The sequence below is a fragment of the Mustela lutreola genome, chromosome 4, assembly GCF_030435805.1.
Source record: "Mustela lutreola isolate mMusLut2 chromosome 4, mMusLut2.pri, whole genome shotgun sequence".
Lineage (NCBI taxonomy): Eukaryota > Metazoa > Chordata > Mammalia > Carnivora > Mustelidae > Mustela > Mustela lutreola.
The window spans coordinates 41972706-41997661 of record NC_081293.1 but is presented as its reverse complement, the minus strand read 5'-3'; the positions used below and the strand labels follow the sequence as shown (position 1 = coordinate 41997661).

General features: G+C 42.5%; 1 protein-coding gene across 3 annotated transcripts in view; it reads left to right on the top strand.

The window, feature by feature from the left end:
• SHLD2 (shieldin complex subunit 2) overlaps window positions 1-14175 on the top strand; it is an 88495-nt gene extending 74320 nt beyond the window's left edge. For all 3 annotated transcript variants that reach the window (XM_059169691.1, XM_059169690.1, XM_059169693.1), the window contains 3 exons: window positions 7007-7235; window positions 11901-12016; window positions 13856-14175. In XM_059169691.1, coding sequence (XP_059025674.1) covers window positions 7007-7235; window positions 11901-12016; window positions 13856-14055 — 545 coding nt within the window. In that variant the 3' untranslated portion in view covers window positions 14056-14175. The remainder of the gene's footprint in view (window positions 1-7006; window positions 7236-11900; window positions 12017-13855) is intronic.
• The last annotated feature ends 10781 nt before the right edge of the window (window positions 14176-24956 follow it).

The following is a 24956-nucleotide window of genomic DNA, read 5'->3' as shown; positions in this document are numbered from 1 at the left end:
ATGAGCCAGAAATAGAAAAATGGCCTTAACCAGAGTTACTGTTGAGATAAGCATTTTATCAAGTTACTAAACTGTTATCTATACATGATTGTTTAAATTTAGCATTGATACAGAATCCATGCAATTTGCTTGCTGCTTTAGTAAAATGTAATATCATATTTCCTGAACTCACATGTTTGTGTGTGTGTGTGTATGTGTGTGTATAAAATTCATCCTCAGAAATATACTACATAGAAGATTGCCTTTGGTGATGAATTTTATACCCATAGCTCACATTCTTTCCATGAACTTAATACCATTAAACTAACTAATTTTGAATGAGGTAGTAAAAGGAATATGCTTTAGGTTCAATATGCCATATACTTTGGAATGAAGAGAGTAAAAGTGAGAATAACTAAATAAATTAATACAATTTTAGTGGGAAATACTTTCCACTAAATTATTTTGACTTCCTAAGTACAGAGCTATGCTGAAAGTATGCTAGCTCCAAGTTAAAGGAGTAACAATTAAATAGCATTTGAAGCTATTTTCAGGTTGCTAAATGCCAATAATCAGTGAATTGCAGTGATTATCAATTTTGGAAACTATGGAATGTTTTCTGGTGGCTATTACAGCAATTGTTTTTATTTATTTATTTTTATTTTTAAAATTTTAGTTTTTCAGTATTCCAAGATTCATTGTTTATGCACCACACCCAGTGTTCCATGCAATACGTGCCCTCCTCCTTAATACCCACCACCAGGCTCAGCTAACCCCCACACCCCTCTCCTCTGCAAAACCCTCAGTTTGTTTCTCAGAGTCCACATTCTCTCATGGTTCATCTCCCCCATCTATTTCCCCTAATTCACTTTTCCTTTCCTTCTCCCAATGTCCTCCATGTTAATCCTTATGCTCCACAAGTAAGTGAAACCGTATGATAATTGACTCCCTCTGCTTGGCTTATTTCACTCAGCAGAATCTCCTTCAGTCCCATCCATGTTGATACAAAAGTTGGGTATTCCTCCCTTCTGATGGAGGCATAATATTCCATTGTATATAGGGATCATATCTTCTTTATCCACTCATCTCTTGAAGGGCATCTTGACTCTCCATAGTTTGGCGACTGTGGCCATTGCTGCTATGAACGTTGGGGTACAGATGGCCCTTCTTTTCACTACTTCTGTATCTTTGGGGTAATACCCAATAGATAGCAATTGTTTTTAGAGGGGAAATGAGTGCTGAAAAAAATAGGATGTCTTTATAGGTTTATTGTTATATAATTTAAGATTTTTAATGAAGAAGAAAATATTTGGTCAAAATATTTTCTCAGAATTTGTATAAATAAGATTACCATTTTTGGTGCTTTTATTGGTTAAATTATTATTTTTTTTTTAAAAAGGTTTTATTTATTTATTTCATAGAGAAGGAACACATGCAGGGGGAGTGGGAGAAGGAGAAGCAGGCTTCCTGCTGAGTGGGGAGCCAGATCTGGGGCTCTATCCCAGGACCCCGGGATCATGACCGAGCCGAAAGCAGATGCTTAACGCCTGAGCCACCCAGGTTCCCCTATAGGTTAAATTATTAAGAATAACTCGGGAACTTTGGATTTTGGTACTAAATTTTAATTTTATACTCCCATTTACACAAATAATTTTCTGCATTCTTATAGGTGGTTTTAGATTTTATTAAATGCTAAATGTGGTTTAAGTGAAATAAGATTATTTTTATAATTCTAATAAAAAGAACGTGTTCCAGAGTGAAATGAGTTGAAACTCCTTAAGAGATCACACGCTAAGATTCTCAAGTGTATTTCTGGGACTTTTTGTTAGCGTGCTCTGCCCCCTTTAGGTACATCCCCAGAAATGTAAAAGTTGTGTCATAGCAAAGTGGAAGATATCTCAGATGCCTTTCTAATGTGGTTCAGAGTGTCAAATTTAAAAAGATTTTTAACAGGCTTTTTAGGGTATAATTTTCGTACAATAAACCACCCTTAATTGACGTATCCACATTCACACTGGTGAGTTTTGACACAAGCCCTATCACCACAGTCATAAAACTGTTCCACAGTCGTGAAACCATCACCAGTCCGCCCCTTTGTAATCTCTCCCTTCCCTGCATACCTGCCCTCTTGAGCCTTCCAGGCAATCAATCTGTTACTGGAAATTAGTTTGAATTTTCTATGATTTTTATATACGTGGAATCATACATTATGTACACCATTTTGTTTGGCACTTAAATGAAGCAAATTCTTTTGAGACATATCTGTGCTTTTGTGCGTATCAGTAGTTCATTCCTTTTATTCTCTTGTATGAATACACCATGATGTGTCTATCTGTCCATTTGTTGATGGACATCTGCGTTGTTTCCAGTTCTTGGCTCTTATAAGTAAAGAGTCTATAAACACTCATGTACAAAGCATTATATGGACATACTCCTTCTTTATTCGTGAGTAAACCTAGGAGCTGAGTGAGCTGAAGGATTATGTGGTAGGTGTATGTTTAATTTTTAATTAAGAAACTGCCAAACTGTTTTCCAAAGTAGTTGTAGCATTTTGTATTTCCCCCACGCAGTGTGTGAAAGTTCTGTTTTTCCCACATCCACGTCAACACTTGGTCTTTTTAATTTCTGTAAGAATAGATCATTGTGGTTTGAATTTACATATTCCCGTTGGCTAACGATGTTGAGCATCTTTTCATCTACTCAGTTGCCATCCCTGTGTCTTTGATCAAGTGTCAACTGAAATCTTTTGTTCATTTAAAAACAAAGGGTTGGGGCGCCTGGGTGGCTCAGTGGGTTAAGCCTCTACCTTCGGCTCGGGTCATGATCCCAGGGGCCTGGGATCGAGTCCCGCGTGGGGCTCTCTGCTCAGCAGGGAGCCTGCTTCTCCTCATCTCTCTCTCTCTCTGTCTCTCTGCCTATTTGTGATCTCTCTCTCTGTCAAATAAATAAATAAAATCTTAAAAAAAAATAAAAACAAAGGGTTGATTATTTTCTTATTACTGATTTTTGAGAGTTCTTTATATTCTGGATAAGAATTATTTGTTAGATGTAGGCTTTGCAGATATGTTCTCCCAGTCTGTTACCAGCTTGTTCAGTCTTTTAACCAGGCTTTTTGAGGACCACACATTTCGAGTTTTGATGAACTCCATTTTACTATTTATTCTTGTATGAACTATGCTCTTGGTTTCCTACTTAGAAAATCGTTGCCTTACCCAGCATCCCACACATTTATGTCTTACGTGTTATTTTAGAAGTTTTAGAGTTTTAGGGTTCACATTTGGGTCCATGATCTATTTTGAGTTCATTTTTGTATATGGTGTAATGCATGACTAGAAGCTCTTTTCCTTTTTGTGTATGAATATCCCTCTGTTTAAGCCCCATGTGTTGAAAAGATTTCTATTTTTCCCGTGAATTGCTTTTACCCCTTTGTCAAAATCAGTTGTTTATACATAAGTGATCTGTTTTGGGGCTTTCCCTTCCATTTTATTGATCTATTTGTCTGTCTTTATACCAATACCACACTATTTTGATTACTGATAGCTTTTATAATTTGCCTTGAAGTCAGATATTTTTAGCCTTCCAACTTTGTTCTTTTTCAAAGTTGTTTTGGCCCTTCTAGGTACTTTGCATCTCCATGTGAATTTTAGAATTAGTTTGTCAATTTCTAGAAAAAAGCCTGCTGGGATTGTTTTGAAGCTGTATATACATCAATTTGAGGGAGAATTGATGTAATATTGAATTTTCCAACCTACAAACAAGATACATCTTTTATTTCTCTTAGCTGTGTTTTGTAGTTTTCAGAATATAGGGCTTTCATATCTTTCCTCAGACTCCTGTTTTCGGTTTTCAGCTATTCGGTTTTTCTGCTATTGGTGCTTTTTAAAATTTCAGTTTCAACTGTTTGTTGCTGTTATGTAGAAATAGAGTTGATTTTTGCATATCAATCTTGTCTTTTGTAACCTGGCTAAACTCACTAAGCTCAGTAATAACTGTTTGGTAGATTTGAATTTTCTATATAGATGATCATGTTACCTGTGAAGAAAGTTTCATTTCTTTCTTTCCAGTCTGGATGCCCCTTATTTATTTTTTTCACCCCTTTGATGACTTCTCTAATATAATATTGATAAAAAGCTGTAAGAGCAAATGTGTTTACCTTGTTTCTGATCTTAGGGAGAAAACATACGTTTTTTCATTATTAAGTATGGCGTTGGCTTAGGGTTTTCCTCCATGCTTTGTATAAGGCTGATGAAGTTGCCTTTTATTCCTAGTTTACTGAAAAAAAATTTATTTTAAAAATATTTAATTAATTGATTTCTTTATTTGTCAGAGAGAGAGAGAGAGCACACAAACAGGCAGAGTGGTAGGCAGAGGCAGAGAGAGAAGCAGGCTCCCTGCTGAGCAAGGAGCCCAATGCAGGACTCAATTCCAGGACCCTGGGATCATCACCTGAGCCAAATGCAGTGGCTTAACTAACTGAGCCACCCAGGTGTTCCTGAAAAAATTTCTTTTGATCAGCAATGAGTATTAGAATTTCTCAAATGCTCTTTCTCCATCGATTGAGATGATCATAAAGTTTTTCTTTTGCACTATTTTAATGTAATTACATTGATTGATTTTTGAATGTTAAAGTAACTTTGCATTTATGGGGTAAAACGTATTTGGTCATGATGTGTCCTTTTTATATATTGCTGGATTTAATTTGCTGACATTTGTTAAGAATTTTTATGTCTGTGCTCATGAAGGATATTTGTAGTTTTTTTTTTCCTTCTTCTTCTTCTTGTAATAGTTTTTCTTGCTTTTGGGACAGAATTAGAATAATGCTATGGAGTGAGTTGGGATGTAGTTCCTCCTCTTCAGTTTTCTGGAAGAGTTTGTCTAGAATGAGAATGGTTTCTTCCTTACATGTCTGGTAGAATTCCTCAGTGAAGCCCTGAGGAAGCCTCCACTTTTCCTTACTGGAAGGTTTTAAGCACAGAAAGATAGTGGAGGAGTACATTTAACTTACTTGGTGTCACGGAGAAGTCAGCTCTGTTATCTACTAGTTACACAGAGCAGCTGCCTCCTGGAATTGGAGACATAGAATTAGATTTTAAAATAAAAATCACCATCATTGGGTGCCTGGGTCGTTCAGTGGGTTAAGCCTATGCCTTCAGCTCAGGTCATGACCTCAGGGTCCTGGGATCGAGCCCTGCATCGGGCTCTCTGCTCAGCAGGGATTCTGCTTCTCTCTCTCTCTCTGCCTGCCTCTCTGCCTACTTGTGATCTCTGTCTGTCAAGTAAATAAATAAATAAAATCTTAAAAAAAATCACCATCATGAGCAGTAATAAAATAGGTGCTTATAGCTCTGAATTTTGGTTTGGGGGATGAGGCTGGGGATTGGGAGTATCCTTGCAAATCCCGGAGATGAGCTCCACATTGGTAAGCCATGCAAAGACTGTGTTGTTACAGTTAGTCCCTGGTAGGCTGTGTTCAGAGAGGGCCTTTTAGCTACTCTTCATTCTCTTATGTTCAGCTCTGAGGGCTGGATTCATGGTTTCTGCCATTGTGTATATGTTTTTAAGACAGAAATGGAGAGAGCATATGGAAGTACGAGCAATTTTTCCCTAACGTGCTTCATAGTTAAATAAAAGGAGTGAGATAGGGAGCTCAACATGGGAGAATTTCTTGAGGGTCTGCTCTCTTAACAAAGCTTAACAGAAGCTGGATGGGGTGAAGCTGTGCCCAGCTCCTTGTCAAGAAATGAAGGTGATTTACTCAGTGTCCAGCTCTGCTGTTGGGCCCTGCCATCCGCAGAACATCAGTGCCCAGCAGGCTGTAAGCTCCTTGAAAGCAGAGTCCACATTAATCATGAACTTGTAATTCTTTTGTAGAGATGTATAAATTTATAAAATGTGTAGAGGGATGTTAACGTTCTTCTAAAATGATTGAATTCTTTCATTAATTTCTTAGTGATACAACATGTCTGCGGCAAGGTGTGATGCAGAGTGTGCTGTCGTTTGCTGGGTCTGCTGATGGTTACACACTCTTGTAATTCATGTTAGGGATACAGGGCCTGATTGGAGAAGATGATGAAACAATCTTTGGGCACCAAAAGACCAAAGCAAACAGAAGGACTTAGGAATAGGAAAGTCACCATTAGTGGGTTTCTTAAAGAGATAACCCCAAAAGAGAATAGGTGGCCAGAAGGATGAGTTCCTGACCTGGATTATATCACCCGCTAAAAGGATGAAGAAGAGCAAATCCAAAGGCTTAAAAAGGGCTTTCAGCTGACTCTGGAGAGGAAGGGAGAAGATAAACTCAGGTGAAGTCCCTGACTTCACTAGTATACAATAAGGCAAAGGTAAATGAGAAAAAAAGAGTGCCTGGCAGATAACGATACTCAGTATTTGTTTAACAGGTGAATGCATGAGCCAGTGAGAGTGCATGAACGTGCTTGAGGTCCTGGTGAGCCACATTTTGTAAATGAGCACTCTGTAATCAATGCCCAGAGTATGGATGGCGATGGGCAGGAAACTGGGAAAAAAAAAAAAAAAAGTTTAAAAAGAGGATAAGCTAGTGGTATGTTCGTTTTGGATGAAGTAGAGACTGGAAGAATACTGACCTGGTATTTGGCTTTCAGGAATGATCAGTTAAAAAGAAGTGAGGATGGGAAGAGAGAAGGTATGTTAGCTCATTTCAAGTGTTTTGAAGGGATCGCTCCTGAGAGAGGGATAGATCTCGGTTTGCATGATTCCGGAGGACAAGGAGGAAGGAAACACCCACCTGTGCAGCCAGTCCAGCCAGAGCAATCTTCACTCTTAGTTGCGGGTAGCAGCTGCTTACCTCTCACTTTTCAGAGTAAACACTGAGGCCGAGAGCTGATGAGATTGTGCAGGGAAAGACTGAAGGAGGGAAGACCAAGATGGAGTCCTCGGGCGTGTCCTTTACTATTAGTGACTCAGTCAACCATATCATGAACCACGTTCATAAGTTAAAGTTATGCTTTTGGTCCTATAATATATACACATTTCTTTTTATCTCTTGTAGAAGTGATTCTAATCAAAGCCCAGATTTCAGAGCTAGTGATCCCTGTCCCGGCAGCTCAGAAGATAGCTCTATGTGCCCGCAGCTCTCTGAAGAGGATCTTCTCTTCTCTTCCTGACATTATATATACTGGCTGTGCAAAATGCGGACTGGAACTGGAAACAGACAAGAACAAGATCTATAAACAGTGTTACGGCTGCTTGCCCTTTACTATGAAGAAGCTATACTACAGGTGAGGCAGCTAAGCAAGCCACTGGGTTGGCAAAGATTTATTATTCTACAACTGGACATGACCAAAACATTGCATATATCAATTCTTACTTTCTAATGAGAATTAACTAGAACTCATCCAAGAGAATAAAATTTTTCTGCTGAGTGATAAATGGCTATTTATGAAGACAAAAATTGTCTAGTAATCATAATAGGGATTTTTAAAAGCAGTAATTAAAAGATACTATTATCTTCAAGAGCTATATTGAAGAAAATTTTTACTTGGTTTTATATTTTTTAACTAAGATCTAAATGGCTCATGAGAAACTGATTTCTATACTTTCACATATAACTGGAATTTAAAGGTTAAACTGTTCTGTGATCTAACCTCTCAGTGTGGAAGCTAATAAGGTATTTAACTTTTCTGTGCCTCAGTTTTCCCAGCTTCACATTAGAAATTAAGGATTGCAAATGTTCTTTGGCAAAATTGCAAACCAGCTCTGTGAAAAACACATTTTTCAATCAATCAGTGTCCAAATGCTTGTATAAATTTTTTCTTTTTACCTTGTAAATTACATGCCTTTATAAAATAATCATCACTGTTTCATGCTCTTTTCTGTTTCTAAATACTGCAGTATCTAAAAACTAAATACAAATGTATTCAGCATGTTGTCATGGTATACGTTGAGAACATTTATAGAAGCTTAATCCATAAACCTTATTTCCCTTTACATATGTGTGTTATAAATAAGTAAATAAATTTTGCTCTTACTCTGAAAGTTGCTTGTATGGAAAATAAAATAAAATTAAGATAGGTGGTGTATAAGAAATATAGTTAATAAAAAAAAGAAAAAAGAAATATAGTTAATGAAAATTGATTTTTTATCAATAGTTAAGGCTCCTTACAGAATGTGTGTGTTACTTATATCATTCTTAATGTTCCTAATGAACGTGATTATTTATTGGACAAAAATGTTACCCAATAAATATCCCTTATGGAGCAGACAGACTTTGAATCTTCAGTCTAAAAAATAACTATTCAAGAGAACGACTTCACAGATCATTATCAGCTGACTATGATATACCCAGTATGAGGTCTATAAGGTATGGTTCTAAACTATAATGCATTGAATATGTAGTGCAAATGTTTTGTGTTGCTAGAATGTTGATAGACATGCTAAAGCAGAGTTGTTTTGTTTATTTATTGAAAAGCCTTTAAATTGTTTTTAGGTTTAGGATTCAGATTATTTGGTTTTCTTAAAAAAGATTTTTTTTTAATTAAGAAAGTCTTGAGATTAGAGATTCCCTCAAGTTATCAAGTACCGTGATTCAGAAATCTTTGCATGAGTTATCACTTATGATTCTATGTAAGTCAGTAGCAACTGAATAAGAAAAAGCTGATTGCCTAGTTTTTTTTTTTTTTTTTAATATTTTACTTATGTATTTGACCCAGAGAGATCACAAGTAGGCAGAAAGAGAGAGGAGGAAGCAGGCTCCCCGCTGAGCAGAGAGCCCGATGCGGGACTCAATCCCAGGACCCTGAGATCATGAACCGAGCCAAAGGCAGGGGCTTAACCCACTGAGCCACCCAGGCACCCCTTTGACTACCTAGTTTTGAAAGACCCACACAGTCGAGTTAGGTATCCACATATGTTCACCCGATACTTCGTACTGTGGATGTTATGCTGGTTGATGTAACATGCTTCTTGTACTCAGCAACTCTTATGAAATACATAGTGAGCATTCGTATGGGATGACAGTCCCATACTGTGAGTGGGTCAGTCATGCTGGGTGTTGCTTGTTTGTGACTTGGAATTGATTTTCTGGTGGCAACCTTAGCTCCATGATTTAAGTCTTATTCCCGCCTTCAAAGGATTCCCATGTACTGGTGACTCTCGGCAGCATCTCCACCCTGGTTTTCTCCTCCAAGCCCCAATATCCAGATACTCACTTACTCACTTGAATGTGTTTCAGGCAACCCACACTAAAAATACCCAAGATTGGCTCCCTTATTTTTCCTGTCTATATCAAACTGGGTTCTTCCCAGTTTCTTACTTCCCAGTGCATGGTCTCACCGGCTCCCCTATTCACCTAGACACCTGCACATAGACTTGAATCATCCCTTCTTCCTTACCCACCATGTCCAATCTACTGGCAAGTCCTAGGAATTTCATCCAAAACCACATCACAAATCCACCCACTTCTTCCCATCTCCACTGCTCCTCAACCTCAGGGGCACTAGTGACATCTCAGGCAGGACAGTGTCTTACGGTTAGGGTCCCCATACATTGCAGGTCATGTGACATTCTGGTTACCTGGCCTTGCCAAAACCCCAGTTATCTCAAAACCAGAACGGGAAGGCAGCACCTGCTGGTCCTGAAGCACGTGGACCTGGTCGTGGCTGCTGCTCGGTCTTACCAGGCCTCCTTCGGCCTTGGCCCACTTCCGCGGATGCTCTGCACAGCTGACGGGTGATCACGGCCTGACCTAAACACCTCCGGGTGGGTTCCCTTCACTCTGCTGCCATGCTTTCCCTCTCTCTGTGCCCACCTCTCCCCTCACCCTCGGCCTTCATTCAGTTCCTTGGACACCCGATGTTTCTGTCCTTAAGCTTTCTTGCGTGTTCTTCCCTCCATCCGCCCCATGTCTTAGTTTAAATGACACCTCATTACCGGGGCCGACTTAACCCAGCACCATGTGTGTACTTGCTGCAATTGGTACTTGTCTAGTTGTTTGATGTTTTCTCTAAAAAACATCTTTACTGGGCTAGAATTCAAACAAACCCATCTAGAATGTATGATCCATGGTGTTAGTGTATTCACAGGCTTATGCCACGACCCCACAGTCCATTTTTAGAGACACTTTCATTACCCATCACCCATCACCCATCGCTTCTATCACCTTAGCAGTCACTTCCTCCCTCCCTCCATCCCAGCATTTGGTCTGGTCCCACATTTTGGCTGTTATGAATGATATTACTGTGAAGATTTGTGTACAAATTTATTTTTTAAGATTTTATTTATTTATTTGACAGAGATCACAAGTAGGCAGAGAGACAGGCAGAGAGAGAGGGAAGTGGGCTCCCTGCTGAGCAGAGAGCCCGATGCGGGACTCAATCCCAGGACCCTGAGATCATGACCCGAGCTGAAGGCAGAGGCTTAACCCACTGAGCCACCCAGGCGCCCCGCTTATTGTCTTTTTGTCCCATTAAACTCTTATGATCCTGGAGAGAAGGAACCAGATCTGTCTTGTCTGCTAGTGTGCACCTAGTGCTTAGCACGGTGCTTGGCACGAAGTACATATTGAGTATGTGTTTGTCGAAATAAAGAATGGAGGAAGAGAGAGAGCATGGGGAAAGTGTAGAGTGAAAGAGAGGAAAGACCTAGCATCATCATGTGGGTGAAAGGGCAAGTAGATTTTTTTGAGGGAAAATCAGTACTGTTGTTCGAACTGTTAATTCCTCTATATTAATGAGTCTGTTTCTAAAATCTGTTCCTGGGGTCCCTGGGTGGTTCAGCTGGCGGAGCGTCTGACTCTTGGTTTCAGCTCAGGTCATGATCTCCTGGGATTGAGCCCTGCATTGGGTTTCCTCCTCAGCTCCGAGTCAGCTTGTCGCTCTCCCTTTGCTCCCTCCTTGCACACTCTCAACTTTATACTCTTTCTCCCTCTCTCTCTCTCAAGTTAAAAAAAAAAAAATCTCTTCTCAACTTATTTTTAACAATTAATCTTTGAAAGAGGTAATATGAGCCTGGTTAAAAATGCAACCTGTAGGGACGCCTGGGTGGCTCAGTTGGTTAAGCAGCTGCCTTCGGCTCAGGTCATGATCCCAGCGTCCTGGGATCGAGTCCCACATTGGGCTCCTTGCTCCGCAGGGAGCCTGCTTCTCCCTCTGCCTCTGCCTTCCACTCTGTCTGCCTATGTGCACGCTCTCTCTCTCTCTCTCTCTCTGACAAATAAATAAATAAAATCTTAAAAAAAAAAAATGCAACCTGTAGAGGAAGATATGAAGCCGGAAATTCTTCCCCATCTGTCCTCCACCATCGCGGCTACTTCCTTGCTGATGGGAGGTTTTTGTATATTCTTCTAGTAATTTATCATGTCCACACCAGCACATATATATCCCTTTCTTTAAAAATATGTAGATAGAATACTGCCCATTTTGTTATTCATATTGTTTGTTCTGTGGAGTACATGATGGCCGGCCTTCCCTAATAGCACTTATAAACCTTCATCAGCCTTTTTAGCAGCCACATAGTACTCCACCATAGCCCACACTGAAAATTATTTATCTAGTTCCCTGCTGATTGACCCACAAAACAGTCTGGTTTTGATAGGGAAAAATCCAGTGGGGAAAAAGAACTTGAAATTGTGACTGTGAAATACTGTGATTATGATCTTTATTTATGTTTCTAAAAATAATATAGACAACGGTGTAAAAATATGTTTTCTTTTCTTAGTATCTGAAATTTTAAAATGAATATGGAATAAATCAAATTTAATAATTAATCATTTGAAACTCTTAAAAAAAAGGGGGGCTTTCTTTGTGCTTCAGAATGTCCTAGAGTTGTTTTAGGAATTAAAGTGAACCCTGCTTGGAAACCTAGTGCTCTTTGAAATTACATTGTACTTAAACATTCCTTTAATTTGAACATGTTATTTAAGGTCCTGTGTTATTACTGTTTTGTAGGCCAGCTGTAATGACCGTAGCTGATGGAATACATGAGGTTTGCATCCACGTAGGATCCAAACTGATGGAGAAGATTCTTTTCAACATTTCTCCTGACTGGCTCAACAGAGTTATAGGTAAGATAGCAGCACTCATTTCGGGGGCGTCGACAGTTTATTGGAACAGAAAGAATACTGTAAATTAAGGGTTTTTTTCTGTCTGTGCAAAAGCAGAGGGATAATTTAGCTTGAGTGGAACAAAAAATATGAAGGCAGAAGGTAAGTCTTGCTCTTCACCTGCTGTGACAGCTATGTTCTGCCTTGTATCCCTGGTGGTGGGGGTGTGTGGGGGGGTGGGTCTTGTGCGGTCCTCCCCTCTCCCAGCAGTAGGACACCACTTATGCTCTGGATGGGGAGCTTCCTGCCCCTCCCCTAGGGATAGAGGGATTTTTCTTTTCTCTTTCCTCCACCGTCAGCCCTGGGCAATAGGATTTACCCACCTTCCTCTCTCAGTTTAAGGCTCTCATTCCTTAGAGGAGCCCTGAATGGTGTTTTGTGTTTTCCCTTGTGGCAGCTTCTCCGCTTTTCCAGACTTCACCGTTGTTGGAAGCTTTCTCTGTGTCCTGCCCTAGATCCAAGTGTGTGAGCACCTGGTGGGGACGAGGGTGCAGTCCCCCCTTACCTGAGACACTGGCCCACACTTGGCTTTTAGCGAGTCATGAAAAGTTGTAGCACATTCTTCCTTCTTGCCTGTTGGGTGCACGTGTCTTCTTTCACCGCTCACTGCAATAATCCTGTGGTCTCCTCCGTCCTCTCTCGTTTCCCTCTGGCTTGGCTGCCTCACTACCTCGGCTGTCCTAGAGGCTCCATAAATTGTGACTTTGAAGTGTCTTCAGTTTTTCTAATAATTGTTAAGGTTGGAGCCATGTTCTTTCCAGCTTTTCACATCCTAACTGGAAGTCTGTGTGTCCTTTTTTATTCACTATCTTTATTACTTTTTATTCTTTTGGCTGTTCCGTTCCTTCTCTTGGTATTCTTTGTTGTATTTTCAGTTTTGCCTTTTTACTTTGGCACAATATCAGCCTCCATTTCCCAGAGAAGGACCATTCCCAGATCAAGTCTATGTCTGCATTTTGCACATTCCCGAGTCAAATGTACTTCTTGGCATTAATTAAATCGCAAACTTAAGTGAAAATGTGGGCACCAGTTATAAAATGGTCTTCAGACCATTCAAATTATCTCTAATCTTGATTTTTTTTTAGCTTATCTAAGTGAAGAATATGAAAGCTTTGAGTATTGTAATAAGAGAATTCTCTCACTGCCAAAAATATGTGACTGGCTGCCTGGGAGTCGGTAGAGGCAATCCAAGAGGGGCTGGTGGTGTTGGCCGGGGAACAAGTGTAGTTTGAGCATGGTTGGTCGTGCCTGGACAGCCTAGCATCTAGCACCCTGCTCAGGAACTGGACTTAATGTCCTAAAATAAAATAAAATAAAAGGAAGCTATAAGACAAGTGCAAAAATACAGTGATATCTCTCTGTAATTTCAGTATTTTTATATTATCAAGATTTGGTATTAAGTAACTAAGTCAGGGTTCTGTTATATAAACTAGATAGCGGACAGGAGCTGTCGACTGGATAAATGAGACGGCTTTTCTGACGTGGATGCGCTCTTTCTGAGTCAGGCTTGACTCAGGAAGATGTCAGTGTCAGTTCTTTCCTCTGTTGTTTATAGAAGCCAAGAGCTGTGTCATAATAGGAAATGCCACCGGTCCGAGCAGCCTGTCCTCAATCAGTGGGCATTGCGGGCCCTCATTCTAGAGCATCTTCAGCACCTGTGACTGGAAAGAGAGGGGATAGACAGGGAAATTTCCGGTGGGTCTGGGGCTCAAGAACCAAGGCAGGACGACCCCTTGGCTGTGTGCATTTCTGGCATCTGGGCAGGGAGCCTAAGAGCGAGTGTGTTTCTGTGTTCCCCAGCGCCTCCCTCGGAGGTCACCTTCCGTGCCGTGGCTGCGGACCTGCTGCACTCGCTGCTGGCGGGCGGCGGCGCCCCTTGCGTGCTGAAGCTGCACAGCCTCTTCGTGTTGGATGAAAACAGCTGCCCGCTGCAGCTGGAGTTCTCGCTGCTGGATTTGTATCCTGACAGTGGAGAGCCGGGGCCCAGTGCCCTCCTCTGAGACCCTATGGGGAAACCGCCGGTACTTCCAGGAAGACATTCCAGGAATGACAGGGCTCTACCCGTATTTTTGTAAAGAGAATGGTGTTAAATATATAAATTAAAACTTTTTTTCTAGGAACGTTCTGTGAGGTTTTCTGTCTGTTGTTTGGTCTTTTCCTTTCCTGCTTCTAGAGGAAGGGTCTGGCAATAAAGGCAATAGGTCCCAGATCAAGTCTATGTCTGCATTTTGCACATTCCCGAGTCAAATGCACTTCTTGGCATTAATTAAATCGCAAACCTAATGTTCCCTGGGAATTACAGGTTCACTCTCTAGGTCCCCGCTCCGTTCCAGCGCTCTGTGAAGGACTGAACACATAGACATTTCTCAAGAGTTGCTCTTCTGCCATGCTCACAAACTCTCAGTGCTCCCCCCCACCCCGCCTTTTTAAAAATATATATTTTTAAAGATATTATCTATTTACCTGACAGAGACCACAAGTAGGCAGAGAGGCAGGCAGAGAGAGGGGCGGGGGGAAGCAGGCGCCTGGTGGAGCAGCGATCCCGATGCGGGGCTCGATCCCAGAACCCCCAGACCATGACCTCCGTGGAAGGAGGAGGCCCCAAGACACTGAGCCACCCAAGTGCCTCCAGTGCTTTTCCTTTAATAGACTATCAGTGTGAACTGATTTCCTCAATTGTAACTCTAGAAGCAGTGGGTTAGTTTGTATATCCTGAGAAGGATCCTTGACCAAAAATGGGTGTGGGGGAAACAAGCATTCTACTTGGTGAGTTAATTCCTGGGGAAGGAAGAGATTAAATCAAATGACTCCTGAGGTTTTATCCAACACCCAGTAAGGTGAGTGGGGAAAAAGTTGTCCCCGTGTTGTACTTAAAGAACAAAATGGTTGGCTCTCCCAGATAACTCATGTGATGGCTGATGAATCTCAAGAGGTGATGTCTTCTAAGCTATGCTCTTTCAACTCTAAGCACAGTAGAAGCAAATCTGGAATTCTGATATAAATTACTGCCCAGTCTGTGTAAGCCCACGGAGAGTGCTGTCCTCTTAAACTTGCCTTCCTTCACTTTGCCCCCAAGATGAGGTCTAGTCCTTTTATCAACCAAAACACAGCCTGCTGGAATAGAGGGCCTTCACACACTTTTGGGTAGAAGCCTCTAAGCCATTTCAAGTGAGACAAAGAACAGCAGGTCCCGCCAGTATCTCTTCACAGTTTCTAGTATGTAGGGCGTAGGTTAACCCATTTTTCTAGGAACCCTTATTTGGGCTGAAAATAACTTCCCTCTGTCCTGAGGAAATTACCATGTATTTAATTTAAACAAATTGCCATCACTCCCAGGTGTACTCCTTATCCTAGATGTACAGGTAAGTATATTTAACATACTCCACAGATTTTTATAAAACTCCATTGAGGAGCCTAGGAGTCTAAGAATGTCAGCCAATCCAACAGTCCTATGTCTGGCAATCCAATGGCAGACATTTTAGGTAAATCTCATCTTTCTTTCTTTCTTTCTTTCTTTCTTTCTTTCTTTCTTTCTTTCTTTCTTTCTTTTTCAGGATTTCATTTATTTATTTGACAGAGGGAGTGAGATCACAAGTAGGCAGAGAGGTAGGCAGAGAGAAAGGGGGAAGAAGGCTCCCTGCTGAGCAGAGAGCCTGATATGGGGCTTGATGCCAGGACCCTGGGATCATGACCTGAGCTGAAGGCAGAGGCTTAACCCACTGAGCCACCCAGGTGCCCCGGTAAATCTCATTTTTCAGGTCTGACAGTTCAGCTGAGAGGGACAGATTCTAGTCTTCCATTAATGTAGGTTCACCTGAATAGGTGACAACATGGCTTTCTTAGAAGAAAATATCTCTAGTTTCTCAGAACGATATAGAATGAAACAGAAAATATCCCATCCCTATGTCTTTGATTTTAAATGATGAATTTGCATCCTGGAGGGTCTCTAGATGATGAAACATGGTTCACAGATCAGAACAATTAGAATAAAGTGTTTGTGTTTCCTGTTTTAAGGCCAGTAGGGTAAGAAATAGGTGAGGGGGAGGTTTGTCAATTACTTGTTATTCTGTCTTTGAGGGTCTTAAACTGGGTTTGTTATCGGGAAGTTAACTCCATCCACTTAAGGAATACATTTGCTAAGGGTGAGCCGTCTGCTTCCAAGTGGAGGGGGAGGGACAGCCCGGTTTCCCTTGGCTCCCACTCAGCTTTCTGGGGCTGCAGGAGGGCATGAACTGACAGTGAGACAACTTCTCCCCAGTCTCTTCCCCATCCCCGGAGGCCCAGCTCCTGCAGGGACTGGGGGCAGGGAGGAAAGCAGAACCAGGGACAATGGTTTCATGACAAACTGGCTCCCACTGTGGTCCCTTCTTGGGGTGGTCCTGACCGCCAGTGCCTTCTGTGCAGTAGGCACCCAATGCTGCTCTTTCTAGAACATGCGCTTGAGTTCTTTGGAAGGCTTCTCCTCCTCACGCAGCATCTGCATGGTTTCTCGTCAGGGGAGATCAAGCTCCTGCCTGGTCTTTGCCACCGCTCTACTCCCTCCAGATGTCAGCCCTTCTCCTCATCCTGCCTTCTCTCTTTGACACACTTCACTCCCTGCTCAGATACACAGTGCAAATTCTCCACATAGCCAGACAGCAGATAAGCTGAGGGATTGTCCTTATTTACATAATGTGTGTAGTACAATTCAAGTTATGTAACATTGTGATCATACCATGTGGAAGACTCTGACCAAAATGGTGTAGTGATTACCCTGGGTTGGGGGATTGGGGCCTGGTTTTACCTTCTCCTTTATGCTTGTTTTTATCTGATGGAAGTACTAGGAAAATTTCCCTAATTCCTGAAAAATACAAATTCCCCATATTAAAAAGATTTCTTACAAATATAGGAAAAGGTAATACGGTTTTGATCACAGAAACTACCACCAGGTTCTTCATGGGGCGGCAGCGGAGCCCACAACCCTACCCCTTCTCTGGGCCGCGTCTATGTTTGGTTTGATTCCTTGGCAAAAACTGATTACTCACAGACAGCAGGTTACCTGACTCAAGCTGGGCCAATCAGATTGTTTTTCCTGGAGTTAAAATTAAGATTTATACAAAGAAAAAATGCACAGATCTTAAATATACAGCTTGCTGAATTTTGACAAATACATGCATTCATGTAGCCAATACCCCAATCAAAAAATTTAGGTTTCCATCTCTCTAAAAGTTTCTCTCATTTCCACTTCCTGTCAATCCCCACCCATGCTAGGAAACCACTTTTCTGATTTCTGTCTCCATAGATTAGTTTTATCTGCTCTTGAATGTCAGGTAAGTAAAATCGTATGGTTTATATTCCTTTGTGACTTGCTTTCCTCACAACAGTGTTTTTGAGATTCATCCAGATTTTTATGTGACTCGGTAGTTCATTTTTTTTTTTTTTTAACATTTTATTTATTTGACAGAGAGAGATCACAAGTAGGCAGAGAGGCAGACAGAGCAGCGGGGGGGGGGGGGATGCAGGCTCCCTGCTGAGCAGAGAGCCCGATGCGGGGCTTGATCCCAGGTCCCCAGGATCATGACCCGAGCCCATGACAGAGGCTTTAACCCACTGAGCCACCCAGGCACCCCTAGTTTGTCTTCTTATTGGTGAGTAATATGCCAGTGTAGGAATATATTATCTATTTTCCAATCCAAGGTCATTTGGGTCGTTTCTAGTTTGGGGCTGTTATGAGTAGTTGCTATGAACATCTTTTTTGCCAGTCCAGTTGTGGACATATGTTTTCAGATTTGGCTACGGGGTTGGGGGTAAATTCCTGTGACTGAGATTGCTGGCTTATAGGGTATCTATTTCACTTCAAAAGAAACTGCCAAAGAGTGCTCCGGAGTTGTACAACTTCACACATAAGCCGTGTATGAGGGTCCCAGTAATTCTGCGGGGAGCCTGTATCCTCATGGGATCTGGGATCTGGGATCATGACCTGAGCGGAAGGCGGAGGCTTTATTTAGCCTACTAAGCCACCCAGGCATCCCTCCCTGAGTTGACTTCTAGACTCTAGGCAATTTCAACCAAAGTCACAACAGCCTTCCTCTTTGGGAGATGGGAGGGACTTAGCAAGCTGATTCTAAAATTTACATGGAAATGCCACATGCCCATATAGTCGACACTCTTGAAGAAGAACCAGACCGAGACTTAGCCAAGCAGATGTTGACATTACACATGAGTAATTAAGACATGATGGTATTAGTATAAAGATAGGCAAATTTACTTATGTAGCAGAAGGAGCCCAGAAACAGACTCAAACGTACACGATGCTTGATTTATTTCCTTGGTACTGTAGCAGACTAATGGAGAAACGGATAATCTTTTCAATAAATGGTGTTTGGATAATTCAATATCCAATATGGGAAAAAAAGTAAGAAACTCAAATCCAGTGTTATAACTTATACAAGCTTCTATTTCAAGTAGCTTCTAGATACTTAAATGTGAAAGGCAAAATAATTGAGCTTCTTGAAAATAGTATAGAAGAATGTCTTCATGATCTGGAGGTGTGGAAAGTGTGAGAAGATGGAGGAGGGAGAGTAAAGTGTCCTCCAAACTGAGAAGGCACTTTGAGACCAGAAAATAAAACCGGCCACTCTGTACAGTTTGCACAGTTTTATTCAGGCTGACTTACTGATGTGGGAGTTAGGATGGTGCCAATAGCTGCACAGCTATTCTCCCCAAAGCCCAGACCTAAGTCCACAAATTTTATACAGTGAGGGGATGTGCAGGGAGCACCTTAGTTAAGTCAAAGGGTCTAACACTGACCGGACCTTGTGGCGCCAACAGTGTGCGGGAATGGGAGGTGGGGTGGTTAGGAACTATGTTATCTCTATTAATTATCTAAACAACTTTAGCAGAGACAAGAACAAGCCTTCTCACATTCCGGTCAGGGCATACATTAACCTAGGGCTTCGAACACGTAGTCCCGAGAGAGGTCATTGTGTGGACACGAACAAGATGGAGGGCCAAAGATGGAGTCCGTATTGTCCGCGCTCCTACAGAAGTGCTTCTTAAAAAGAGGACACAAAAAGATTGCTTCGTTTGACTACATTAAAATGAAAAACTTCTATTTATCAACCGAGAGCCATAAAAATAGGAGGAAATCAACTGCAAATATATTGGTAATTTAAATAAACAATGGGAGAAAACAGTTGTAGTATATCTAATTGAAATGAATTTCTACAAATCAATAAGAAAACCACAACCCAATAGAAAAGTGGTTAAGAACATGAACAAGCCCTTCACAAAGGAAGAGATCGGAATGACCAAGTAACATACAAAACAGGTTCAGCCTCCTTTGCCATTAGGGGAGTACAAATTAAACCCACGAGGGATAGCTCTCCATACTATAAAGAATGACTATAATAAAAAGACTGATGATACCAAGTGTAGACAAGGATGTAGAGCAATGGGAACAGCAATGGGAACTCATACACTTCTGGTGAGAATGTGAACTTGGAACATGGACTTTGGAGAACAGTTTGGCTTTATCTACTAAATGGGGAGATATGCAAACCCTAGGATCCAGCAACTCTACTTCTGGTTTAAACCCCTCCCTCCTCCCACAATGTATAATGAATCTCGATTCATCGTGTGGCGTCAAAGAAGCCAAATACAAAATAGTGCTTCCTTTCTAGTTCCCTATATGAGCTTTGTAACAAAACAAAAAAAGGCTATGGCATTTAAGGCTGCATGGTTACGTAGTAAAAGCAAAGAAGTTATTTCCACAAAAAACAGGTTAGTGGTTATTTTGGTGGGGAGGGAGAGACGTGCTTGGGAGGGGGCGCAAGAAAAGAGTCTGGTGAGGCTGGTTTACCAGTTAACAATTTCCTCGGGGCTCCAAATCCGTCCTTAATACATGCTCTGCATGAGTACGCGGCTGAACAGCAGAGGGCGCTGGAGACACGCTGCAGGAGGTGGGCGCTTTCCTTGCTTTTTCAGTGGCGGCACATTAGTCACGCCGCGGGTGTGGGGACACTGGATGGCGGTGTGCCCCTGCCACACGTCCCGGACTCGCGGCTCCCCGGCCACTTTGCATCCCGGTCTGGTCATGTTCCCAGGACCCTCCTGACATGGACACCAGAGCTCCCCCCTCCCTCCCATCTGCTCCAGGGCTCCCACTGTCTAGCTTGCATCATCTGCCTTCTGGAAGTTTGTCATATCAGGTCAGTCAGTCAGCAAACCAATAAAAGCAGATTATCAAAAACAATAGGAAGACAAGAATCAAATCTGGTCACTTTCAGGATTACACTTTATCAGCAGTGGAGATAAACACATAATTTACACAATCCGAAGGGTGGGAGAGGGAGCAAAGGAGGAAGGAAGGAGGGAGAAGGAAGGGGGAGAGGGAGGGAAGCTGGCAGGGGTGGGGGGGGGGGTGGACACGAGGACGGCCCCACAGGCCGCTAACGGTGCCCAGACAGAAGCGGCTTGTCGACTGCGCATGTGAAGGGCCTTTCCCACGGCCCGTGGTGGTAGTGTAACGGCACTTGGTGTTGCCTACGGCTTTTTTGAGGTCCCTCTGGCAGTATGTAGCCGTGATACCATTTTGGACATCTGCGATCTGCTTGCAATTCCAGCTCCACCACCTCCTGGCTCTGGAGCCCTGAGAAATGATCCCCCCCACCCCATGCTCACTTTCATCCTTTCTGAACATGGGGGAGCTCCTCGTGGGCTGCTGTATGGATGTGACAAGCTGAGGTTTAAAGCCCTAGGCTATTTCCCAAGGGCTAGTTCCCTGCACCCCATCTTAACAGTCACCCCACTTTGAGAATCATGCTACTTGAAATAAAGCTTCATGCAGGAAGGGGAGGAGTGACCTGGGCCAACGATTCTATACTTAAAATAGGAAAAAAACAAGAGGCAGATATTATGATCTGTCTCCATAATAGCATACTAAATTCAATTAAGAAATACATCCATTACATTGAAAGAGCCTGGCTTATGGAATATAATCAGCAAACTACTTCATCTTTTTTTTTTTTTTCCCCCTTTTTCCAGTGACCCATTCAAACCTGCTTGGCAGGTTGCTTCTCCCTGCCCTTTGGATAAAATCTAGGGCAGAGCGCATGACTTTTTTGATCACTCTTAGGTTGCAGTAAATTTTTCCTGTAACTTCTACTTACGAAAGCACATTGTGTTCAGCACTTAAAATGTCCAATGTTGTGTAGTCTGAACTTGCAACTTCATTGAAAATTTAAGCTCCCCCTTCACCCCCACCCTCACGCTTGCTCATGCCCCTTGAAGGCTGCAACCGGAGAAGGGCATGGAGCACAATTTCCCTATTTCTCCTACCTTGTGCTTCCACACTCCCCCAACTTGTGAACAGAGGTTTCTGCTCAACCTAATAGGGGCAGGGAAGGAGCCCAACCAGGAGGCCGCCTAAGGGGCAGGGGACATCCTCCTTGACCAATACAGTTATGAGCTGGAGGACTCATGTGGGTACTTCAAGAGCCTCCTAGATCTGCCATCTCTTACCTAAGATTCCCCGACCCCAGTTTACCCCCGGGGGGGGGGGGCGGGACGCAGCACCATCCCCATCGCCTTTAAAGGTCTATATTACATTGTCTGGAAATTAGATTTCCTAGACTCTCCTATGAACAGTGTTCCAGGTTGAGTTTGCCAAATGTGAGATAATTGGGTGAGACTCGACAGCAGAAAGAGGGTAAAAATCATCCTTTTCTGCCTTGGACTCTCCTACTTTGGCCAGCAGCATGCTCCAGGCTCTCGCAGTAATCTGGAATTCCACAGTGAAAAAAAAGTTACCTGGCAAGTGGCTGTGCAAGTTCTGGGCACTCATCACTAGAGGGAAGCAGTGGACAGCAGCGGCTCTGAGGCCTGGTGGCAGATGCCCAGTCCTGAGGTCTCCTCATCTCAGAGAGCCTTGCACAGCCACACACAGGCCCCCGGAGGTCCCCATCTCTACAACACATCACTGAAGTGCACTGAATGACCACCCCAATTCTCCACCCCTCCCTGCAGCTATGTCCACTGCCATGCAGCTTGCAGTTCCTCTCATAAAAAGGCATAGTTTGCCTCCCTGCCCCTTGATTTTGAACTTGGCCACACAGCAGGGCTCAGTCAATGAGATATTAAGTAAACCCAGCAGAGAGTGGAGCTGTGCTTGCCCTTTTGCCTTCTCTTTGGAAAGACACCCCCCCCCCCCCAACCAGCCCCTTACCCCGGGGAGCTGCTGCCCTTCCAGCTTGTGCTCAGAATGAACAAATGCAGAGTGGGCCTGGGTGAGGACCTGAACCCTTCCAGACCCCCTGTTTGAAAGTGGCTTGCCTGATCTCGACGGGCTCACACTCAGCTGGCCGTAGATGTATGAGAAGTAAATGCTCATTTCAGTACAACTCTGAGATGTTGTGAATGTTTGTTACATGCGATCATCGCAAAAACAGATGACACAAGCAATTTTCTCCTTCTGGCTTCACCAGCCTTCCAACGAATCATGTAATCCAATACCTTGTATAAAATCAGTCTTTGCTGAGAATTCTTTTTTTTGGGAATTCTGAGAAAAATGTTACTTTACTGTGTTGGGTAGAGGGATGTTCATGCCGATAAATGACTAGAAAAGCTGAATAAAATACAGAAAACCTCTTTTCAAGTCACTGGAGAACTCCCAAATCGACAAGCTGACAAGCCATGATCTCTGAAGGAGGACAACACAAGGAGGTGAGCTGACATTCTGTGAACCACTTTATTCCTTCAGGCAATGCATTGATTCTCATTAAGGGGCTGGCCTTTTGGGCAGAGGGCTGAGGCTTAGAGAGAGTAAAGGCAGCAGAGTGGCTGGAGTTGGAGAGACAAGACAAAAAATTGGAGTTTGAGGTTGCCAAAGCAGCTGGGACTAAAGAGGCAAGAGGTTGAACAGAAAAGAGATAGAAGAGTAATTCTGACACTTAGGGTTTTTCCCTTTGAGGCATTTGCTGATTATGAAGTTATGAATTAATTTATGCAGAAAGCTCATGGAAGATGGCAGGGCTTTCCTCCTCTCCTTTCTTCCTCTCTCTCTCTTCCTTTCTCTCTCTCTCTCGCTTTCTTTTTTCGTAATACCATGACACCGAGGAGATAAAAATTGGAGTTTATGACCCACTAAGGAAGAGGAGTCTAGTAAACACACCAGAACCTCATTTGGTGATTGAAATGGTACCCTTAGAAGACTACACCCTAAAAATGGGGTGTAGTCATAGAACCTTACAGGTGGTCATAGAGGTGGTCATAGAACCTTACAACAACTGCAACCCACGGGCACCAAGGTAGCTCAGTTGGTAAAGCAACTGACTCAGGTCATGATTTTGGCTCATGTCATGACCTCAGGACTGTGGGATCGAGCCCTGTGTCGGACTCCGTGTTGAGTGTGGAGTCTACTTAAGATTTCCCTCTCCCTTTCCATCTGCCTCCCACCACCCCACCCAACTCGTGCCCTCTCTTAAATGCAAAAACAAAAGCAAAAAACCCTGCAACCCAGACTCCAGTTAGTTCACTACTGCACTGGGTTCAGGTGACCTCTCCGCATTCTGTCAGCCAGAGGATACAGTAAGCCCTCTCCGAAGGAGTACCGTCTCCTGGGGCACCCGTAATTTATCACAATGGTCAGTGCTGGACAATATATTGTCAAACATTCCAAGTGACAGAACCAAAGAGGGAAACACACACAGTAAAACTGACCCATTGATGTCACAGGTATTGGTATGACTGACAAACCAGAGACTTTCATCAGAGAGTGGGAATTGATCACAAAGCATCAAATGGAAATTTAAAACTGAAAGAATGCAGTAATTGAAATTAAGCACTCAGCATATAGGTTAACTACAATTAGACATAGCAGAAGAAAGATTTAGTAAAATGGAAGAAGGCAGGGAGTGGAAAAGGCAGCCCAGTGCCTAAGAGTCCTGCAGGAGCTGCCGGGAGAGCTACCAGGTATGTAATTGGAGTCTCAGAAGAGGAGAGGAAGAAGGGGCAGAAATCGTATATGAAGTATGGGCTGAGAATTTTCCAAAACTTACGGAGGTTTGCTACTCCCAAGGTGGATAAATAAAAGGAAAATTGCCTGGAGGAATACCATACTCAAATTCCTGATAACCAAAGATAAAGAGAAAATATTAAAAGCAGCTAAGGGTGGGAAGGAAAGGGAGATGCATTACTTTCCAAGGAGAAACAAAAGATGATAACTCACTTGTCAACAGCAATGATGGAAGTAAGAAGATAATGAACACCATTTTAAAAACTCTTGACAGAAAATGTCAGCCTAGAATTCTATCCCCCCCAAATCCTTTAAAAATGAACTTGAAATTGACATTTCTAATCAAAAACCAAGAAAATTTGCTGTGAACAGTTGTGCACTAAAAGAAATACTAAAAAGAGTTCTTCAAGTAGGAGGAACACGATCTCAGAATCCCAGAAACGGAGGAAAGAATGAAAAGCAAAAGAAAGAGCAATTCTGTGACTGAATATAGGTGGGAATTGACTGAACATAATAATAATAGCAATGTCTTGCTAGGTGTAAGATATATGTGGGATTAAAATGAATGATATCAATACCATTAAAAACTGAAGGTAAGGAGAGATCAGCCAAAGGAAACGGAGGGACATACCATGTTAATGGATGGAAGTTTCAATATTGTAGGGATAGAAAATGGGTCCCAAACTGGCCTATGTACTCCATCAAAATCCAGTCAAACTCAAACACTTTTTTGGTGTGGCAATTGACAAGCCAATCCTTAAATACTTTGTGGATATTCAAAGGACTTGCAAAGTGGAAAGACAGAGAGCTTATAAAGTAGACATGCAGGGATCACCTGGTAGGTGAGGGTAGAAGGGTAGAAGAGGACGGAGACAACCCAGGCCAGCTCCCTCTGGTCCACTGGAAGCA